At 41.1% G+C, this 22,408-nt stretch overlaps 2 protein-coding genes across 3 annotated transcripts in view; one reads left to right on the forward strand and one right to left on the reverse strand.

Moving 5' to 3' along the window:
* LOC133632662 (dynamin-1-like) overlaps nucleotides 1-2,378 on the reverse strand; it is a 38,944-nt gene extending 36,566 nt beyond the window's left edge. The window contains exon 1 of the mRNA XM_062025223.1: nucleotides 2,109-2,378. Within this exon, the coding sequence (XP_061881207.1) occupies nucleotides 2,109-2,269 (161 nt within the window). The 5' untranslated portion in view covers nucleotides 2,270-2,378. The remainder of the gene's footprint in view (nucleotides 1-2,108) is intronic.
* A 185-nt stretch (nucleotides 2,379-2,563) lies between these two features.
* Nucleotides 2,564-21,010, forward strand: LOC133632663 (gelsolin-like). 2 transcript variants are annotated; one of them, XM_062025224.1, is made up of 19 exons: nucleotides 2,564-2,661; nucleotides 7,578-7,775; nucleotides 7,841-7,995; nucleotides 8,052-8,210; nucleotides 8,266-8,325; nucleotides 8,393-8,482; nucleotides 8,556-8,645; nucleotides 16,362-16,494; nucleotides 16,555-16,643; nucleotides 16,699-16,827; nucleotides 16,887-16,973; nucleotides 17,028-17,161; nucleotides 17,702-17,792; nucleotides 17,869-18,039; nucleotides 19,310-19,484; nucleotides 19,551-19,672; nucleotides 19,744-19,821; nucleotides 20,668-20,728; nucleotides 20,791-21,010. In XM_062025224.1, the coding sequence occupies exons 2-19, from the start codon at nucleotides 7,586-7,588 to the stop codon at nucleotides 20,958-20,960; spliced, it is 2,184 nt and encodes a 727-aa protein (XP_061881208.1). In that variant the 5' UTR covers nucleotides 2,564-2,661; nucleotides 7,578-7,585; the 3' UTR covers nucleotides 20,961-21,010. The 2 variants fall into 2 exon arrangements, with proteins under 2 accessions (XP_061881208.1, XP_061881209.1); XM_062025225.1 differs by lacking the exon at nucleotides 2,564-2,661 and adding an exon at nucleotides 2,742-2,765.
* Nucleotides 21,011-22,408: the final 1,398 nt, after the last annotated feature.

Genomic DNA, 22,408 nt, shown 5'->3' on the forward strand with positions numbered 1-22,408 from the left:
AAAAGTCATAAAAGAATGTGTTTTATTTTGAAATATGAAATGTTTCATTTCTTCAAAAATGTTCTTATGACATAATTAATATGATGACTTTTTTTGTGCTGATTAATAATCACTCATTAAGGTCTTCTTCACACTTTGCACTCATGCATTTTATGTAAATGTATTAAAGAAATATATATATATATAAATATATATATGTATGCTTTTATGGTAGTAATAAAAATAATAAAAAATAATACGGGGGAGAGGGAAGTCTGGGCTTCCCTGCTTAGGCTGCTGCCCCCGCGACCCGACCTCGGATAAGCAGAAGAAGATGGATGGATGGATGGATAATAATAATAATAATAATATATATATATATATATATATATATATATATATATATATATATATATATATATATATATATATATACATACATACACAAGCTATGTTAGTGGTATGATAAAAGTATGGTTAAACATATTGGTTATGTTAATGTTACAATAAAAACAATTAATTGTATATTAAAAATGTGGATTTATGTTAAATGTATAACATAAATATACACGTTATGTTATTTTTGTCATTAAAACATACATGTTTTGCTAATTGTATAATACAATTATATGCATCACATAAAAAGAATGAATATATATTTATTATACATGAAAGATGCTCGTTATGTTGGTTTTATAATTATTGTTCTTTTTATGATCTGTTCAATTTCTAAAGAAATATACAAGTTGAGGTTATTTTATAATGAAATGTTTGTATAATAAAAGCATGAACTTTGTTAGTTTTATCATGAAAATATGATCTTAAAACATTCATGTTATGTTATTTTGATGATAAAAACATACAAGTTATATGTTATAATAAAAACATACAAGTTATATGTTAAATAAAAACATACAAGTTATATGTTAAATAAAAACATACAAGTTATATGTTAAATAAAAACATACAAGTTATATGTTAAATAAAAACATACAAGTTATATGTTAAATAAAAACATACAAGTTATATGTTAAATAAAAACATACAAGTTATATGTTAAATAAAAACATACAAGTTATATGTTATAATAAAAACATACAAGTTATATGTTATAATAAAAACATACAAGTTATATGTTAAATAAAAACATACAAGTTATATGTTAAATAAAAACATACAAGTTATGTGTTAAATAAAAACATACAAGTTATATGTTAAATAAAAACATACAAGTTATATGTTATAATAAAAACATACAAGTTATATGTTATAATAAAAACATACAATTTATATGTTAAATAAAAACATACAATTTATATGTTAAATAAAAACATACAAGTTATATGTTATAATAAAAACATACAATTTATATGTTAAATAAAAACATACAAGTTATATGTTATAATAAAAACATACAAGTTATATGTTATAATAAAAACATACAAGTTATATGTTAAATAAAAACATACAAGTTATATGTTATAATAAAAACATACAATTTATATGTTAAATAAAAACATACAAGTTATATGTTATAATAAAAACATACAAGTTATATGTTATAATAAAAACATACAAGTTATATGTTAAATAAAAACATACAAGTTATATGTTATAATAAAAACATACAATTTATATGTTAAATAAAAACATACAAGTTATATGTTATAATAAAAACATACAATTTATATGTTAAATAAAAACATACAAGTTATATGTTATAATAAAAACATACAAGTTATATGTTAAATAAAAACATACAAGTTATATGTTATAATAAAAACATACAAGTTATATGTTAAATAAAAACATACAAGTTATATGTTAAATAAAAACATGCATCATTTGTTACAAATTGTGTTGACTTTCTAATAAAACATGCTAATGTCCATCATGTGTCCTGATTGGCTGGGATAGACTCCAGCACATGCACGTGACCCTAATCGGACATGAATAATAATAAAATAATAATAATATATTTTGACAACACTGCAAATATATCAAACATGTCACATGACCACGACGATCTTCCTCCATCCCGCAGCAGGTAGGCCCGACATGCTTCGGCTCTGCTCGGCTGCGCTCGGCTCGGCTCGGCGCAAACACGAGCAAAAAAAGGCTCCACTTACTTGCCCACGAAATTCTCCAGAACCGAACTCTTGCCGGCGCTCTGGCCGCCCACCACCGCGATCTGGGGCAGGTCCAGGCTGGAGTTGTGTCCGATGGACGAGAAGGCGTCCTGCAGCCGGTTGACCAGCGGGATCAGATCCTCCATTCCCCGGTTGCCCATCTTGTCCTCCGAGCTGCGGAACCTCTCGACGACGAAGGGGAACCTGCGGGTGATGACGATGACGTCACCTATGCTTCCTGCTGTGACCTTCAGCGCATCCTCGTCGAGACCTGTGCGCAGGCGCTCGCATCCGGCGGGTCCTTTTCAAAATAAAATACCTCTCCGCTCAATGCGCACTGGTCTCTTGTGTTCCCTGGTGACGTCATATCATGTAGGCGTAAAACAGTCCCTCCGTTAAACCCGCCAATCATCAATTAGAACGTGGACAGGAAATACTTTTATTGTGAAGGACTGGACTTGGTTCGTTAGGAGCAGGTGTGTATCATAATCATCAGGTGAGTATAAATGTGACTCACCTGTCAGGTGTGCGCAGCTTCAACGTCTTACTGAAGGTGAGTTCCTTTTGTTCTACTTCCGGTCTTGGGATTCCAAGTATTTCCCACGTGTTTGTTTGATGTGTGCGCGTGTTTCCTGCTGGCGTCCTCCCGTCTTTTTGGTGAGATGTTTGCAGTCACAGAATTTATTTTCCATTTGAATTTATTTTGACATCAAATGTCTTCTTGGTGAGATGTTTGCAGAATTGTTGACCTTTTTCCGACACTTTATTTGCGTCATTGAATGTTTCACCTTTTTAATTTAGTCGACTGGGTGTGTTTTGACGTGAAATTATGCTTTTTCCGACCCTCTATTTGTGTCATTGAATGTTTCACCTTTTTAATTTAGTCGACTGGGTGTGTTTTGACGTGAAATTATGCTTTTTCCGACCCTCTATTTGTGTCATTGAATGTGTCACCTTTTTAATTTAGTCGACTGGGTGTGTTTTGACGTGAAATTATGCTTTTTCCGACACTTTATTTGTGTCATTGAATGTTTCCCCTTTTTCATGTAGTCGACTGGGTGTGTTTTGACGTGAAATTATGCTTTTTCCGACCCTCTATTTGTGTCATTGAATGTGTCACCTTTTTAATTTAGTCGACTGGGTGTGTTTTGACGTGAAATTATGCTTTTTCCGACCCTCTATTTGTGTCATTGAATGTTTCACCTTTTTAATTTAGTCGACTGGGTGTGTTTTGACGTGAAATTATGCTTTTTCCGACACTTTATTTGTGTCATTGAATGTTTCCCCTTTTTCATGTAGTCGACTGGGTGTGTTTTGACGTGAAATTATGCTTTTTCCGACCCTCTATTTGTGTCATTGAATGTGTCACCTTTTTAATTTAGTCGACTGGGTGTGTTTTGACGTGAAATTATGCTTTTTCCGACCCTCTATTTGTGTCATTGAATGTTTCACCTTTTTAATTTAGTCGACTGGGTGTGTTTTGACGTGAAATTATGCTCTTTCCGACCCTCTATTTGTGTCATTGAATGTGTCACCTTTTTAATTTAGTCAACGGTGTGTTTTGACGTGAAATTGTGCTTTTTCCGACACTCTCTGTGTCATTGAATGTTTCACCTTTTTAATTTAGTCGACTGGGTGTGTTTTGACATGAAATTATGCTTTTTCCGACACTCTGTGTCATTGAATGTTTCACCTTTTTAATTGAGTCGACTGGGTGTGTTTTGACATGAAATTATGCTTTTTCCGACACTCTGTGTCATTGAATGTTTCACCTTTTTAATTGAGTCGACTGGGTGTGTTTTGACATGAAATTATGCTTTTTCCGACCCTCTATTTGTGTCATTGAATGTTTCACCTTTTTAATTTAGTCAACTGGGTGTGTTTTGACGTGAAATTATGCTTTTTCCGACCCTCTATTTGTCATTGAACGTGTCACAATTTTAATTGAGTCGACTGAGTGTTTTGACGTGAAATGTTGCTTAAAATTGCAGTGAACAAAAATATGTGAGCAAAATCTGTGCGTTTGAAAAAAAAAAAGTCTGTTCAAATAGTGTTAGAATTGATGTTTTGTTATGAAAGCTTACTGAATTTGTTTGAATTTTCTCAACTTTTTTTTTTTTTTTTTTACATCAAATTATGCTGACTATTTACTTCACTGAAAAACAGTTTATAAATGCAGTGTAAAAATATGTTAAGACTGAAGCAATGGATGGTGTCTCATAAGCAACATTACTGGGCTTCAGTCTTTACAGGAAGTGACTTTTGAAGCAACAAATATTTCTGCACTGAATTGTTTTCACACTGAATTTTTTCACACTTCATACAGATTTTTTACACTTTTACGCTGAATTTTTAGATTTTTTTTTTTTTTACAGTGGAATTTTTACAGATTTTTGAAAATTTTTTCACTGAATTTTTCGACGCTGAATTTCTTTAGATTTTTCACACTGAATTATTACAGCTTTTTTTATATACTGAATTTCTATAGATTTTGGACCGATAATTTTTTTACACTATTTTTTTATACTGCACAGAATTTTTACAGATTTTTTTTTTTTTACATTGGATCTTTTCATACTGAATTTTCAGATTTTTTTTTACACAGAATTTTTCTATACAGATTGTTTACACTGAATATTTTACGCTGACTTTTTTACAGATTTTCTTTTACAGTCAAATTTCTCTACACTGAATTTTTTAGACTTCACTATTTTTTTCACACTGAATTTTTCTATACGTATTCTTCACACTAAATTATTACAGCTTTTTTTTTACACTGAATTTCTATACAGATTTTTGACAGTGAATTTTTGACACTTAAATTTTACAGCTTTTTTTTTTACACTGAAATGTTTACAGATTTTTGACACTTCATTTTTTCACACTGAATTATTTTTACACTGACATTTTTTTACACTGAATTTTTACAGATTTTTGAAACTTTTTTCACACTGAATTTTTCGAAACAGATTTTTCAAATTTTTTCACTGAATTTTTCGACTCTGAATTTCTTTAGATTTTTCACACTGAATTATTACAGCTTTTTTTTTTATATACTGAATTTCTATAGATTTTGGACCGATAATTTTTTTACACTATTTTTTTATACTGCATTTTTCACATTTTTTGCACAGAAATTTTACAGATTTTTTTTTTTACATTGGATCTTTTCATACTGAGTTTTCAGATTTTTTTTACACAGAATTTTTCTATACAGATTGTTTACACTGAATATTTTATGCTGACTTTTTTACAGATTTTTTTTTACAGTCAAATTTCTCTACACTGAATTTTTTAGACTTGACTATTTTTTTCACACTGAATTTTTCTATACGTATTCTTCACACTAAATTATTACAGCTTTTTTTTTACACTGAATTTCTATACAGATTTTTGACAGTGAATTTTTGACACTTAAATTTTACAGCTTTTTTTTTACACTGAAATGTTTACAGATTTTTGACACTTCATTTTTTCACACTGAATTATTTTTACACTGACATTTTTTTACACTGAATTTTTACAGATTTTTGAAACTTTTTTCACACTGAATTTTTCGAAACAGATTTTTCAAATTTTTTCACTGAATTTTTCGACTCTGAATTTCTTTAGATTTTTCACACTGAATTATTACAGCTTTTTTTTTATATACTGAATTTCTATAGATTTTGGACCGATAATTTTTTTACACTATTTTTTTATACTGCATTTTTCACATTTTTTGCACAGAAATTTTACAGATTTTTTTTTTTTACATTGGATCTTTTCATACTGAATTTTCAGATTTTTTTTTACACAGAATTTTTCTATACAGATTGTTTACACTGAATATTTTACGCTGACTTTTTTACAGATTTTTTTTTACAGTCAAATTTCTCTACACTGAATTTTTTAGACTTGACAATTTTTTTCACACTGAATTTTTCTATACGTATTCTTCACACTGAATTATTACAACTTTTTTTTTACACTGAATTTCTATACAGATTTTTGACAGTGAATTTTTGACACTTAAATTTTACAGCTTTTTTTTTTACACTGAAATGTTTACAGATTTTTGACACTTAATTTTTTCACACTGAATTATTTTTACACTGACATTTTTTTACACTGAATTTTTACAGATTTTTGAAACTTTTTTCACACTGAATTTTTCGAAACAGATTTTTCAAATTTTTTCACTGAATTTTTCGACGCTGAATTTCTTTAGATTTTTCACACTGAATTATTACAGCTTTTTTTTTTATATACTGAATTTCTATAGATTTTGGACCGATAATTTTTTTACACTATTTTTTTATACTGCATTTTTCACATTTTTTGCACAGAATTTTTACAGATTTTTTTTTTTACATTGGATCTTTTCATACTGAATTTTCAGATTTTTTTTACACAGAATTTTTCTATACAGATTGTTTACACTGAATATTTTACGCTGACTTTTTTACAGATTTTTTTTTACAGTTAAATTTCTCTACACTGAATTTTTTAGACTTGACAATTTTTTTCACACTGAATTTTTCTATACGTATTCTTCACACTAAATTATTACAGCTTTTTTTTTACACTGAATTTCTATACAGATTTTTGACAGTGAATTTTTGACACTTAAATTTTACAGCTTTTTTTTGACACTGAAATGTTTACAGATTTTTGACACTTAATTTTTTCACACTGAATTAATTTTACACTGACATTTTTTTACACTGAATTTTTACAGATTTTTTTTTACACTGACATTTTTAGACTTTTGAGAATTTTTTTCACACTACACTGAATTACAGCTTTTTTTACCCTGAATTTTTCTACAGATTTTCCCAATTTTTTTTCCACTGACTTGTTTTTCACTGAATGTTTACAGTTTCAATTAAATTATCAGCGTAATTTGTTATAAAATAATTCAGTGTCCAAAAAAAGGCGGGTGTGAGGAAATAGCATATTTGCTGTTAAAAGTATTTTTGACACCTACAGATAAAAAAATAGCATTTAGGGAGGAGGGCTTGAAAAAAAATAGTTTGGGGTGTGACAGAAAATAAGAGGCTTGTGCAGCCCTTTGAGACACCTGTGATTTAGGACTATATAAGTAAACATTGATTGAACATCACTTTTAGTCCCATTTCAAAACAGATTCCTAGTTTTGAAGAATGTAGTTTAAAAGGAGCCTCTTTACACGCATGAACATCAGGAACCACTTTTGAAAAGGTTCTATTATTTTTCGAGCAAATATTACATTGGGAGGATCCAATCTAAATCCCAACAATTGGAAATGGAGCCGTGAGTTTAAAAGTCGCATCCCTTGGCTGAGCTGCCCCGCCCCTCTGTTGATGCCCCGCCCCCTAGGTCCGATTCGGAAATATCCAAACTTATTTATTATAATATACAGTAAAATATTAAAGTACAAAAAGTTTGGGGCGAATTTAGCTTTTTTTTGGAAGATATTTTGACTCCACTGGCCCCGCCCCCTCACAGGTGACATCATGGCGACCCAGGCCGAGTTTGAGCACGCGGCTGAGGAGGCGGGGCTCTATGTGTGGCGGGTGGAGACCTTGGAGCTGGTTCCTGTTCCTGAGAGTCTTTACGGGAGCTTCTACTGCGGCGACGCCTACCTGGTCCTCCGCACCCTGCCACGTGAGCGCCACCTGCGGCGCCACCTGCACTACTGGCAAGGTACTGCCGCCCTCACGCCACACGCCCTCGCCAGCGCCTTTCAGCGCCGTTTGGCTCGTCCGCAGGTGCCGAGTGCTCCCAGGACGAGGCGGCGGCCGCCGCCATCTTGACAGTCCAGCTGGACGACTTCCTGGGGGGGTCGGCGGTCCAGTACCGTGAAGTCCAGAGCCACGAGTCCGCCACTTTCGCCGGCTACTTCAAAACGGGACTCAAGTACTTGGTAAGCAGGATCAACTTTGCCGCCGTGTCGGGGGATGACGGCTGGCGTCTCCTCAGGCGGGGGGCGTGGCTTCTGGCTTTCGACACGTGGAGATGGCCGTGGACGCGCCGAGGCTGCTGCAGGTCAAAGGTCGGCGCGTGGTCCGGGCAACCGAAGTCCCGGTCGGCTGGGAGAGCTTCAACCGAGGGGACACCTTCATCCTGGACCTGGGGCAGGTGAGACCGTGGACAGGAAGGAAGGAGCGACTTCTAAACGTGTCCTGACCTGCAGGATGTGGTCCAGTGGTCCGGTTCCCGTAGCAACCCCTTTGAGAGGCTGAAGGCCACCATGGTGAGTAGCCGCCAGGTCACGGGGGGTCAAACGGCGTCCGCTGGCGTTGACGTGTGCCACTTGGCAGCTCTCCAAGGATATCCGCGACAACGAGCATTGTGGGCGGGGCCAGCTGCTGATCTGCGAGGAAGGGGAGGAAGATGAGAAGATGCTGGAGGTCACACTTCTCCTCCTTTTCTCCGCCCACCTGGCTGACCCCCGGCTGACCTTTCACCTCTGCGTCCGTCCAGGTGCTCGGAAAGAAGCCGGAGCTGCCGCGGGCGCACCTTGACGACGCCAAGATGGACGCCCGCAACAGGAAACGGGCAAAACTCTTCAAGGTAAAACAGTCATTTGGTAAAAGCAGGGGCGGCCCGATTTTTTTTTTATAGTGATCGCTAGCAGCTACGCAACAGCTTGGCAAACAATAGCACACAAGCTAGACATGCGTAATAACTAATTGAACAATATTGAGCGTCTAAAACAGCATTTTTGTCAAGTATTGTATTTTCCCGTCTTATATAAGCCACACCCACTACATTTCAGGGGGAAAATATTTTCCATATATTAGTCGCACCGGATTATAAGTCAGATATTTACTTTGTGAAATGAGTTATTTACACAGAATATTTTGTAAATGTTTATTTACATACCTTAATCGTTTCCAAACGGTGCCTGTAACAAGGCAGTAAAACGGTGGGTCAGACAAAACAGAAGCGATGGCCATGGACCCACTAGCTGCGCAAGCTAGCTCTCCAATCGGCTAAACAGACTCGATAACTCCACGGTGACGTTTTGGTGAATTCACTGAGGAATTTGTGAAAGTGAAACCACAACAAAATAATGCTATTGTAAGAACCTGTTAGCCTATATATTAATGCTATTGAGGCTAGCTTGATTACATTACTATAGCGTGTATGGAAACACTTCAATCAATCAATCAATGTTTATTTATATAGCCCTAAATCACAAGTGTCTCAAAGGGCTGTACAAGCCACAACGACATCCTCGGTACAGAGCCCACATACGGGCAAGGAAAAACTCACCCCAGTGGGACGTCGGTGAATGACTATGAGAAACCTTGGAGAGGACCGCATATGTGGGTAACCCCCCCCCTCTAGGGGAGACCGAAAGCAATGGATGTGGAGTGGGTCTGACATAACATTGTGAAAGTCCAGTCCACAGTGGATCCAACACATCAGCGGGAGTCCGGTCCACAGCGGGGCCAACAGGAAACCATCCCGAGCGGAGACGGGTCAGCAGCGCAGAGATGTCCCCAACCGATGCACAGGCTAGTGGTCCACCCGGGGTCCCGGCTCTGGACAGCCAGCACTTCATCCATGGCCACCGGACCTATGCGACTCCCCCTCGCAAGGGACAGGGGAGAAGAGGAGAGAAGAAAAGAAACGGCAGATCAACTGGTCTAAAAAAGGGGGGGTCTATTTAAAGGCTAGATTATACAAATGAGTTTTAAGATGGGACTTAAATGCTTCTACTGAGGTAGCATCTCTAACTGTTACCGGGAGGGCATTCCAGAGTACTGGAGCCCGAATAGAAAACGCTCTATAGCCCGCAGACTTTTTTTTGGCTCTGGGAATCACTAATAAGCCGGAGTTCTTTGAACGCAGATTTCTTGTCGGGACATATGGTACAATACAATCGGCGAGATAGGCTGGAGCTAAACCGTGTAATATTTTATACGTAAGTAGTAAAACCTTAAAGTCGCATCTTAAGTGCACAGGAAGCCAGTGCAAGTGAGCCAGTATAGGCGTAATATGATCAAACTTTCTTGTTTTTGTCAAAAGCCTTGCAGCCGCATTTTGTACCAACTGTAATCTTTTAATGCTAGACATAGGGAGGCCCGAAAATAATACGTTACAGTAATCGAGACGAGACGTAACGAACGCATGAATAATGATCTCAGCGTCGCTAGTGGACAAGATGGAACGAATTTTAGCGATATTACGGAGATGAAAGAAGGCCGTTTTAGTAACACTCTTAATGTGTGACTCAAACGAGAGAATTGGGTCGAAGATAATACCCAGATTCTTTACCGAGTCTCCTTGTTTAATTGTTTGGTTGTCAAATGTTAAGGTGGTATTATTAAATAGATGTCGGTGTCTAGCAGGACCGATAATCAGCATTTCCGTTTTCTTAGCGTTGAGTTGCAAAAAGTTAGCGGACATCCATTGTTTAATTTCATTAAGACACGCCTCCAGCTGACTACAGTCCGGCGTGTTGGTCAGCTTTAGGGGCATGTAGAGTTGAGTGTCATCAGCATAACAGTGAAAGCTAACACCGTATTTGCGTATAATGTCACCCAGCGGCAGCATGTAAATACTAAAGAGTGCAGGGCCAAGAACCGAACCCTGGGGAACTCCGCACGTTACCTTGACATAGTCCGAGGTCACATTGTTATGGGAGACGCACTGCATCCTGTCAGTAAGATAAGAGTTAAACCAAGACAAGGCTAAGTCTGACATACCAATACGTGTTTTGATACGCTCTAATAAAATATTATGATCGACGGTATCGAAAGCGGCGCTAAGATCAAGAAGCAGCAACATAGATGACGCATCAGAATCCATCGTTAGCAATAGATCATTAGTCATTTTTGCGAGGGCTGTCTCCGTAGAGTGATTTGCCCTGAAACCGGATTGAAAAGGTTCACAGAGATTGTTAGTCACTAAGTGTTCATTTAGCTGCTGTGCAACAGTTTTTTCGAGAATTTTGGAAATAAACGGAAGGTGGGAGACCGGTCGGTAGTTTACCATGAGGTCAGGATCGAGGTTAGGTCTTTTGAGCAGAGGATGAATAACCGCTTTTTTGAATGCTAAGGGAACAGTGCCGGAGGAAAGTGATAAGTTTATAATATTTAACACTGATGGACCTAATAATACAAACAGTTCCTTGATAAGTTTCCCAGGAAGTGGGTCAAGTAAACATGTTGTTTGTTTTATCCCACTTACACGCTGTAATAATTCCTCTAATGTTATTTCATCAAAAATAGAGAGACTATTTTGGAGGGCAGTGTCCGTCGTATATACAGTCGTATTTGTGTTAATAGAACCCAGTTGTAGCTGGGATGCGTTGTCTTTAATCTCCTTTCTAATGAGTTCAATTTTCTTATTAAAGAAATTCATAAAATCATCTGCCGAGTGGGTGGAGCTACTGGGAGGAGTCCCTTGTTGGGTTAGCGATGCTACTGTACTAAACAGAAATTTAGGATCGTTTTTGTTGAGGCGGATGAGATTTGAGTAGTATTTAGCTTTAGCTAAGGTAAGCATGCGTTTATAAGTTATTAAACTATCACTCCATGCTTGATGGAAAACCTCAAGTTTAGTCGCGCGCCATTTGCGTTCCAGTTTTCTACATGATAATTTATGAGCTCTAATTTCTTCTGTAAACCATGGGGTGCGCCTTTTAGGGGCCCTTTTTTGCTTTAGCGGTGCTATACTATCAATAATTTCGCGCAAGGCATCGTCAAAGTTGTTAGTGAGTTTATCAATAGAGCCGACATAATTTGGGAATGGTGCTATTACCGAAGGCAGTAGGTCAGCAAGAGTCATCGTTGTGGCAGCATTAATGCTGCGGCCGCTATAGCAGTTATTATTATTATTAGCTTGTTGACAAAGAGTCAAAACTTCAAATTTTATAAGGTAATGATCGGACATTACTTTAGTATATGGAAGTATCATAACTTTGGAGGTGGTGACACCCCTGACAAGCACTAGATCTATTGTATTACCGTTGCGATGCGTGGGTTCATGTATTATTTGTGTAAGACCACAGCTATCAATTATGGTTTGGAGCGCCACGCACTGAGGGTCCGATGGGGTATTCATATGGATATTAAAGTCCCCCATTATGATTATATTGTCGGCGTGCGTCACTAGATCAGCAACGAACTCTGAGAATTCACTGATAAAGTCCGAATAGGGCCCAGGGGGGCGGTAGATAACAGCCAGGTCGAGAGGTAGCGGTGTGACAGACCTCATAGTGAGCACCTCAAACGATTTATATTTATTATTTAGGTTAGGGGTAAGGTTGAAATTTTCATTGTATATTAGTGCGACACCCCCTCCCCTTTTAAGAGGGCGGGCAACATGCGCATTCGTATAGTTAGGAGGAGATGCCTCATTGAGCGCAAAAAATTCGTCCGGTTTGAGCCAGGTTTCGCTAAGACCAATGACGTTAAGATTGTTGTCTCTAATGACCTCATTAACCAATAACGCCTTGGGAGACAATGATCTTATGTTTAAAAAGCCCATATTATAGGTATTGGGCTGTTTTGACGAGTTTTTGTTAAGATTATCCGTAGTGGCAATATTAACAATGTTGCGTTTATTATGCGTAGTGCACTTTAAATAGTTTCGACCATATCTAGGAATTGATATGACGGGAATTTTCCGATTGTTTGCTTGGTGCTGCAATAAACTGGACATATCATAATTTGCCACCTCAGTAGAATGCATGTCCACCCCTGACACAGACACAACAGAAAAAACATTATGTGAATTGTGTATTATTCTAAGAGAATTGCTATGCGTACATGGATTATCCAGCCTGGCGCTGGCTAGTTCTAGCTTAACTGACTCCTCACCCGGACTAACAGACATTGTAATTGCCTGTGACCGGGCTTGCTCTAGTGTAGTCAGTCAAGTGAGACTTAAATAGTAGTCTATGTTTCTAGACAGGATGGTGGCGCCTTCCTGGTTAGGGTGAAGGCCGTCTCTCATCAGCAAGCCTGGTTTGCCCCAGAAAGAGGGCCAGTTATCAATAAACGTTAGTCCCTGCTGCCTACAGTAGCTAGCCAACCACTTGTTAAGCGAGACTAATCTGCTATATCTCTCATCATTGCCTCTCGCAGGCAGGGGGCCAGAGACAATTACTCGATGCCTGGACATCTTTCTGGCGAGATCACAAGTCCTGGCTATGTTTCTCTTTGTAATCTCTGACTGTCTCATTCTAGTGTCATTGGAGCCAACGTGTACAACTATATTCGCATAATTAGTGGTGCGATTAGCCTGTCGTACGTGTTTACTAGGCCTGTTGCGAGTTAGCTCCCTAAGATTAGCTTCAATGTCAGGTGCTCTGGTCCCGGGGATACACTTTATTGTGGCTGGTTTGCTAAGCTTTATGTTTCGGGTGATGGAGTCCCCTATAACTAAGGTGTGGTGCCCGGTAGACTGGGGTGTAGGACTAGCTAAAGAGCTAAATCTATTATGCGTCTCAACCGGTACACCGTAGCTTGTAGGCCGCTTAGGACTGCTACAAGCTGGGCTAGTTAGCTCGCTACAGCTAACGCTAGCAGATGTGTCCGCAACATCTAAAGTTACGACATTACTCTGCTCTAACTGGCGGACACGGCCCTCTAGCAGAGCCAACCTCTCCGTGAGTATGGTGCAAGACGCGCAGGAAGCCATTACTCACAGTGTTTTCTGTCACCGAGTGAAGTTCCTGCTGTCCTCAGGGAAGTGGTCGCGGTCTGTAGGAGTAGCTTCTTACTGACCGGCGCTGCCTTTCTCCGCGCTAGCTTAGCAGCTAGCTAGCTGAGGAAAGGGTGGTGGGACAGAGATCGGGTGATTTGCAAGTTAAATAGTACCACTAAAAATGTTTGAGAAGTGATAAAGAAAGCTGTAGAACAATTAAAAGCACACAGAGCGCTACTTAGCTTTTTTGCAACAGCGAACAGACGGCGAGCAGTCACGCACCTTCTACAGACATCACACATGGGACGCTTCAATGGCTAAGAATTGTTTTAGTTGTATTGTAAAACTCACAAACGTGAGCTTGGAGTGATGAACGAAGAATCCATGCGAGTAGAAACGCTATGGACGGCTCTTCTACTCAAAGGAAGGACACCTGTCCAAAAGATGGCGCCGTAGTACAAACTAAATCAGCTTTTTAGTGTATGGGCTTGTGTTGAACTATTTGCATTATGGCTGTCAGCGAAGGAAACTCCATAAATTAGCTGCACCGTTTAATAAACCGCCGGGTTCAAAGTGTAGGAAAAAAGTAGCATCTCAGTCCGGAATTTACGGTATCAGATAATTATAGTTGCATATTACTTAGTCTCCAAGGCAGGCGCGTAGTGGAAAATATTCAGTAACAAACGTGACAATTTACTGCATCATAGGCTTAACTTTTAGCTTAAATTTTTGTGGCTACTAGGTGTCACCTGACTACCACCCCACTTCAACTTAAAGGCAGCATAAGTCCACTGCAGGTGTTAATACTAAATAGGTTTTCCACACATCATTCTGTTTGACTCACTTATCAAACATTCTACACTACATATTATAAAAGTATGTTTGATTTTAATCGTTTTCTACTTCCAATACTTTATAAATGTTTTATGGCAAGTAGCCGAAGTTAGCATTTTTACAAAGATACTCTTATTAAATGTACGTTTGCTAGTATTGCTGTAAATCAAATGTGTTGAATGCTCCTTGCAGTTTAACAAAATAAAGTGTCACTTCCTTTACCGAGAGACACACTCCCTCACTTTGGAAACGTGACTAAACCTACCAAAATAAAATGTCCTAATAAGAAAAATATTGATCTGATGACTTTAGTAGAATGTATATACTGATAATCAGCACCTCAGAGTCCATGGTTCTCGCCCGGAAAAGGGTGGCGTGCCATCTCCGGGTTGGGGAGGAGACCCTGCCCCAAGTGGAGGAGTTCAAGTACCTGGGAGTCTTGTCCACGAGTGAGGGAAGAGTGGATGGTGAGATCGACAGGCGGATCGGTGCGGCGTCTTCAGTAATGCGGACGCTGTATCGGTCCGTTGTGGTGAAGGAGCTGAGCCGGAAGGCAAAGCTCTCAATTTAGCGGTCGGTCCCCTTGATGGACAAGTTCTGTGGCGTGATTGCAGCACGGACCGGTTCCTCGGCTCCCTCCCACCGTCCCTGTCATCTGTTCCAGGGGGGCGGCCAGAATCGGCAGGACCCGCGACCCCCCCCCCCCCCCAGGTCCCTCCCCGTTCCCACAGCCTTTCTTGTGACGTCTGGGATACGTCCCTTGAGTGGGGGTGGCCAAGGTCAGCTGTGCGACAGGGGAAGCACAGCTCTCCCCTTTCCCAGTGAGGCCACCGCAGACACCGCCATTCTCTCCAGTGGGTCCACCTCGGAGTCTTGTTCACGAGTGAGGGAAGAGTGGATCGTGAGATCGACAGGCGGATCGGTGCGGCGTCTTCAGTAATGCGGACGCTGTATCGATCCGTTGTGGTGAAGGAGCTGAGCCGGAAGGTAAAGCTCTCAATTCACCGGTCGATCTACGTTCCCATCCTCACCTATGGTCATGAGCTTTGGGTTATGACCGAAAGGACAAGATCACGGGTACAAATGAGTTTCCTCCGCCGGGTGGCGGGTCTCTCCCTTAGAGATAGGGTGAGGAACTCTGAGTAAAGCCGCTGCTCCTCCACATGGAGAGGAGCCAGATGAGGTGGTTCGGGCATCTGCTCAGGATGCCACCCGAACGCCTCCCTATAGAGGTGTTTAGGGCACGTCCGACCAGTAGGAGGCCACGGTGAAGACCCAGGACACGTTGGGAAGACTACGTCTCCCGGCTGGCCTGGGAACGCCTCGGGATCCCCCGGGAAGAACTGGACCAAGTGGCTGGGGAGAGGGAAGTCTGAGCTTCCCTGCTAAGGCTGATTCCCCCACGACCCGACCACGGCTAAGCGGAAGAAGATGGATGGACCATACTAGGTATCGACATCCGGATCAACCACACTGAAGCTTTAGCGGTTAGCTTCCTGTCGTCCTTAGCAGCAGCATGTTTAGCCATCCATTTTCTTCCAGGGACTTGGAAGAAACTCAGTTTATTGCCGCCATGTTGGTAGACACCTTCATTGTAGCCTTCTCCCAGGTTCAAGCCGGTGTTCTGGCGAGACGTGCTCCCTATTGGAATTCATGCGACTGCTGCACGTGTGTAAGAGTATGGAGTGCTGATATCACGTTCAGTCAATATCTGTATCAAAAGTGACCTCCTTGCTAAAAAGGCTTTTATTTTGACGTACAATACTCACCCGTGTCGTTGGCGCTCCTCAGGTGTCCAACGCAGACGGCGACTTGGACGTCACCATGGTTGCTGAAGTCAGCCCGTTCTCCCAGAACGCCTTGCGGTCCAGCGACTGTTTCCTCCTGGACAACGGAACCAACGGAGACATCTACGTGTGGAAAGGTTCTTAGCGTCCTCGGTTTGACACGGTGTGTCCCGGTGTTTACTAAAGTGTGCTTGCAGGCAAGGGAGCCAACACCCAGGAGCGTCTTGCCGCTCTTAGAACTTCAGAAGAGTTTATCAAGAAGATGAACTACCCAACCCACACCAAGGTAAAGGCATACACACGAGTCTGTCACCTTGACTGAGGTCCTCCCACATCACCAGGTCCAGGTTCTTCCTGAGTACGGGGAGACGCCGCTCTTTAAGCAGTTCTTCCAGGACTGGAGCGATCCCGACAACACCGCTAGCAATGGAATGTCTTGCGTGTCCAACCAGATTGCACCGCTTGAAAAGGTGATCAAAGGTTTTTGTTTTTATTCCTGAAAACCGACGTCTGGTTTCCGATTGGACAGGTCCAGTTTGACGTGACTTCTTTCTACGGGTCAGAGGCCATGGCGGCACGATACGGAATGTTGGACGCAGGCGACGGAGGCAAACAGGTGAGGTCAAGGATGTTTAGGTGGACGCCGGTCTAGCCTTCTTTGTCGTGGCAGGTGTGGCGCATTGAGGGGTGTGACAAAGTGGCGGTGGACTGCTCAGCCATTGGTCAGTTTTACGGGGGAGACATTTACCTCATCTTGTATCAGTACCAGCACAACCAGCGAGGAGGCCACATCATCTACATCTGGTGAGACAACGTGGATGTCCTCCACCTAATGTAGCGCTTGTGTACTCACTCTTCCGGCTGTGTGGTTTTTCTTACGGTTCTTCCCGGGTCACTAATCCAGGTTGTCGGCATGAGCTAAAAACCTGGGCTTTCAACTCGATAGTCAGTATTGCTCTTGAAGTTGTCAGAGTGCAGTTTACCAACTTATTCGTAGCCCAGCCACCTGGCTAACCCCCTAAACCTCAGTCATCCGAGTCAACCCCCTAAACCTCAGTCATCCGAGTCAACCCCCTAAACCTCAGTCATCCGAGTCAACCCCCTAAACCTCAGTCATCCGAGTCAACCCCCTATTGTAGCAGTTGTGTACTCTTCCGGCTGCCTTGTTTTTCCTACTGTTCTGCCCGGGTCAAGAACCCAGATCAGTGGCATGAGGCGAGCGTGTGGACTACAAAGCTAAAAGCCCGGGGCTATAGCCAACATTGCTCTTGAAGTTGTCCAGGAGTGAGGTTTACTAACATACGCTGGCAAGCCTTCGTTACACTAAGATGGCATGTGTTTCAGGCAAGGGGCGGAGTCTAGTCAAGATGAGCGTACCGCCGCTGCCATTTTGGCTGTTGAGATGGATGACGAACTGGGGGGAGGTGCTGTGCAGGTACATACGGGACCGCCTGGAAAACGAGACCTAGGTTTGCACTCCCAAACTGGCTGTGGTCATCTTCTGCCAACAGGTGCGTGTTGTCCAGGGAAAAGAGCCCGCACACTTCATAAGCCTGTTTCACGGCCAACCAATGGTGGTCTACAAGGGTGGGACATCCCGACTCGAGGGCCAAACGCAGGTGGCGGACACTCGCCTGTTCCAAGTCCGAGCCAACGTTGCCGGTGACACCAGAGCTGTAGAGGTGAGTCATTTCTAAGGCTGATCAACTTCACACCGACTGTTGTCTCTAACTTGCATCTTACAAGATTTGCTTCCAGTCAACCTATCCAAGAAACTAATCCAAAAAACGGGTGAAGGGATGGCATGCGAGCAGGCTAATGTGTCTGTAAGCCTGAGACGTGGCTTTGTCTGGCATTACAGTCTTGGTGCCGTGTTCCGCAGAGTGTCATCGGGATAATGGCGACCACCGTGATAGTCATCCATCCTCTCCCGATTTATTCATGGTCGAGGTCGCCTCGGCTGAGAAACCCAGACTTCCTTCTCCCCTGCTACTTTTTGTAGCTCCTCCCCAAGGCATTCCCAGGCCAGCTGGGAGACAGTCTTTCCTGTGTCCTGAACACCTCCCCAGGGAGGTGTCTGGGGGAAGGGGGGGGGCATCCTAACCAGATGCCAGAACCACCTCATCTGGCTCCTCTCGATGTGGAGGAGCAGCGACTTTACACAGAGCCCCTCCCGAATGACCGAGCTTCTCACCTTTTCTATAAGGGAGAGCACTACTACCCAACGGCGGAAGCTCGTTTCGGCGGCTTGTACCTGTGATCTTCTCCTTTTTGGTCACAACCCAAAGCTTGTGACCATAGGTGAGGGTAGGAATGTAAATTAAGAGCTGTAGCACGAAACCGCCTGTCGATCTCACAATCCACTCTTCCCTCACTCGTGAACAAGACCCCTGGGTACTTGAACTCATCCACTTGCGGCAGGGTCTCATCCGCAACCCGAAGATGGCAGTCCACCCTTTTCCGTTCTAAAACCATGGACTCTGTCTTAGAGGTGATAATTCTCATCCCAGTCACTTCACTCTGTTGCGAACGGGTCCAAAGAGTTGAAGATCACGGCCAGATGAAGCATCTGCAAAAAAGAGACCTAATCCTGCAGCCACCAAATCGAATAGTAGCTGTGAAACAATATTTAGTCCAAAGTCAACGGGAGTCCATTCTCCCTGCAGACAACTCCTAGAGTTTTTCCAACAGGGCCTTATCCGAAGGTCGGTGCAGATTAGGATGTTTGGTTCCAGGTGAGTCGATGCATTCCAATGCTTGTCTATCTTCTAGTTGGAGACAAACTATTCTTGTCTGGGAATGTCTCCTCCTGTAGAGGGTAACCGAGTGCTCAGACTAGATCCGACCCATCTGTGAGCAGGGAGGGATAAAGGCTGCAAAACCTCTTCTAAGACCGACTGAACAGTCCAGTTCTGATCAGTTGAATGACAAATGTAATCCAAACCTTCTCAGGTCCATCCGTCCGCCTCCAGTCTGAACTCGAACCACGCCTTCCTTCTGGAGGCATCTCCCACATGTTGGATATGGAGAGGGGTCAACAGCAGCTCGGCCGAAGTCCGTGGCGCAGAACTTCTTTCTGAACTCCTGCAGAGGACTCCCATCACGTTGGAGGAAGGCGGGGAGGAAGGTGACGTTCGGGGATTTTGAGGTTCTTGTCCCAAAACAAATTTAGGAAAAAAAACTGTTCTTTCAGAGGATTTCTGGACTGCAATGGGTGGGCCGGGTGATTATTGTCGGGCTCCCCGTCGGAAAAACCAGACGGATGCTCACCCTCCTCGCCTGTTTGCCTGCTCCAACAGGACTGGAAACTTCTCGGTCAGTTTGTTATTTTCTCCAAAGAATCAAATCCGCAGTTTTTGCTTCTACTGTGTCTTGTTGTGGTGTAGATGGAGGAAGTTCCAGGTGAGCTGACGCAGGAGGACCTGGCTCCTGATGATGTCATGGTCTTGGACACCTGGGACCAGGTAAGTCACCGAAGCAGTTCCAGATGCTTCCACATGCGCCATGTCGTGAATTAGTATGCTAATAAGTCCTACTTTTCGTCCGCCTTCTCCTACATTTTTTTTTTTAGATTCAAACTATTCGTGACACGTGCTACTTCTTTTTCTTTACAAAAATTCAAACATTTTCAGGAAAAATTCCCCCCCCCAATTGAAATGAATGGTCAGTTTTTATTTGTATTTTTTTTAAACTTCTGCTTTTCATGACTGATTTCAAACCAGTCTAAATGCTCCTTGCTAATTTTAGTCAATTGTTAGCACGCTAACATTAGCATGCTAACCTCGTTATATATGTTGGTAGTTGGAGCATATAACGTTGGAAAAATAGCATTTTCTTTTGGGCAAATTTTACAACCAACATCTCCGTCAGATAATTTGGCACTTGCATGTGTTAACGGTTAGCATGCTAACATTAGCATGTTCTCATTTTTTATTTATTTTTAGCTTTTTTTGCAGGCATACACCTCAGTCAATATGTTACTTGACGTGTGTTAATGTTAACATGCTCATTAGCATGCTAGCTGTTTTGGTTAACAACGTTCGACACGTCAATGTTAGCATGCTAACTTTTTTGACCGATTTTGCAGGTACACACCAAAATATATATATATTTTTTGTTAATGTTATCCTGCTAACTGTTAGCATTACGTTTGGTTTTTCAGCATTCATGCGCAAATTTTTGTTTGTTTATAAAGTCATTTGCCACAAAACAAACCATTTAAGTAAATACCTACCAATTTTATGTCCACCATGTTTGGACATCGGGAACTGACATAAAACCCGACCAACACGTTTGTTGTCGTCTTGCAGGTTTTCGTTTGGATTGGAAAGGATTCACGCAATCAAGAGAAAAGGGAGGCCGTAGCGACAGGTGAGTGGAACAGGAAGTAGTCCTGTGAGTGGAACAGGAAGTTAAGGTCCAGTGTCACCCAGCTTCAAGGTACATGGAGAGCGACCCGGCCCAGAGAGACCCTGGCACTCCCATTGTGACGGTGAAACAGGGATTGGAACCGCCCACCTTCAGCGGCTGGTTCCTGGGCTGGGACCATGAGTACTGGACCACAGACCCCTTGGAGCGAGTCATGGAGGCGCTGCAGGCGTGATCATGTGACCATGACATCACTAACTAAAATAAATACTTCCTGTTTGCAAACTGAATGAGTTAATTTGTCTGAATGGAATCCTCCTTTATTTAGTATATTTCTATGGATAAAGTACACAATGTGGAACTTTACAAATGTAGAAAATATTTGTATCCCCTTCTGATTTTGTAAGTTAACTTCTTACTGGAATGTGAACACAACTTTTTGTATTTATCATCAAATATTTTACGCAAAAAAAATTGAGGGAAAATAGTTAAAACAAGAGTCAGATTTTGTAGTAAAATACTGGTATTAATCTTGCAGTCATATACTTTTAATTTTGTAGTTCCTTTTTAAACTACAAGTACTTTCTTGTAGTGGTGGACTTTCAGTATTCATTTTTGACAGTAGTGATACTTATCATTTGTATTCAACATTTTCAAACAAGTCTATTTTGTTATGTGACCATCTTTGGGTGATTAATTCAGGGGTTGACAAACTTGTTTCAGTCTTGTGTAGGTCTACAATAATCCTGTGGCAGCCTGTTAGTCTTGTGTAGGTCTACAATCCTTAAACGGCTTGTTAGTCTTGTGTAGGTCTATAATAATCCCTTACCAGCCTGGTAGTCTTGTGTAGGTCTACAATAATCTTTTGACAGCACATTAGTTTTGTGTAAATCCACAATAATCAATTTGTTAGTCTTGTGTAGGTCTACAATAATCCGTTGACAGCCCGTTAGTCTTGTGTAGGTCTACAATAATCCTTTACCAGCCTGGTAGTCTTGTGTAGGTCTACAATAATCCTTTGACAGCCCATCAGTTTTGTGTAAATCTACAATAATTTGTTAGGATCATTGTAGACTTACACAAGACTGCAACCAACATGTCATAGGATTATTGTAGACCTACACAAGACTAACAAATTGATTATTGTAGATTTACACAAACTAATGGGCTGTCAAATGATCATTGTAGACCTACACAAGACTGCAACCAACATGTCATAGGATTATTGTAGACCTACACAAGACTATGACATGTTGGTTGCAGTCTTGTGTAGGTCTACAATGATCCTTTGACAGCCCATTAGTTTTGTGTAAATCTACAATAATCAATGTGTTAGTCTTGTGTAGGTCTACAATAATCCTATGACAGCATGTTGGTTGCAGTCTTGTGTAAGTCTACAATGATATTTTGACAGCTCGTTAATTTTGTGTAAATCTACAATAATCAATTTCTTAGTCTTGTGTAGGTCTACAATAATCCGTTGACAGCCTGTTAGTCTTCTGTAGGTCCACAATAATCCTTCGACAGCCCGTTAGTCTTGTGTAGGTCTATAATAATCCTTTACCAGCCTGGTAGTCTTGTGTAGGTCTACAATAATCATTCGACAGCCAGTTAGTCTTGTGTAGGTCTATTATAACCCTTTACCAGCCTGGTAGTCTTGTGTAGGTCTACAATAATCCTTTG

This window comes from Entelurus aequoreus, linkage group LG17 (genome assembly GCF_033978785.1).
Source record: "Entelurus aequoreus isolate RoL-2023_Sb linkage group LG17, RoL_Eaeq_v1.1, whole genome shotgun sequence".
Lineage (NCBI taxonomy): Eukaryota > Metazoa > Chordata > Actinopteri > Syngnathiformes > Syngnathidae > Entelurus > Entelurus aequoreus.

Bases quoted from the DNA above. Each gene is read 5' to 3' on its own strand.
- LOC133632663 (XM_062025224.1), top strand. From the start codon at position 7,586: ATGGCGACCCAGGCCGAGTTTGAGCACGCGGCTGAGGAGGCGGGGCTC. The intron at 17,162-17,701 runs GTGAGACAACGT...CATGTGTTTCAG, and splicing joins GGCCACATCATCTACATCTG to GCAAGGGGCGGAGTCTAGTC. The intron at 19,822-20,667 runs GTAAGTCACCGA...GTCGTCTTGCAG, and splicing joins TCTTGGACACCTGGGACCAG to GTTTTCGTTTGGATTGGAAA.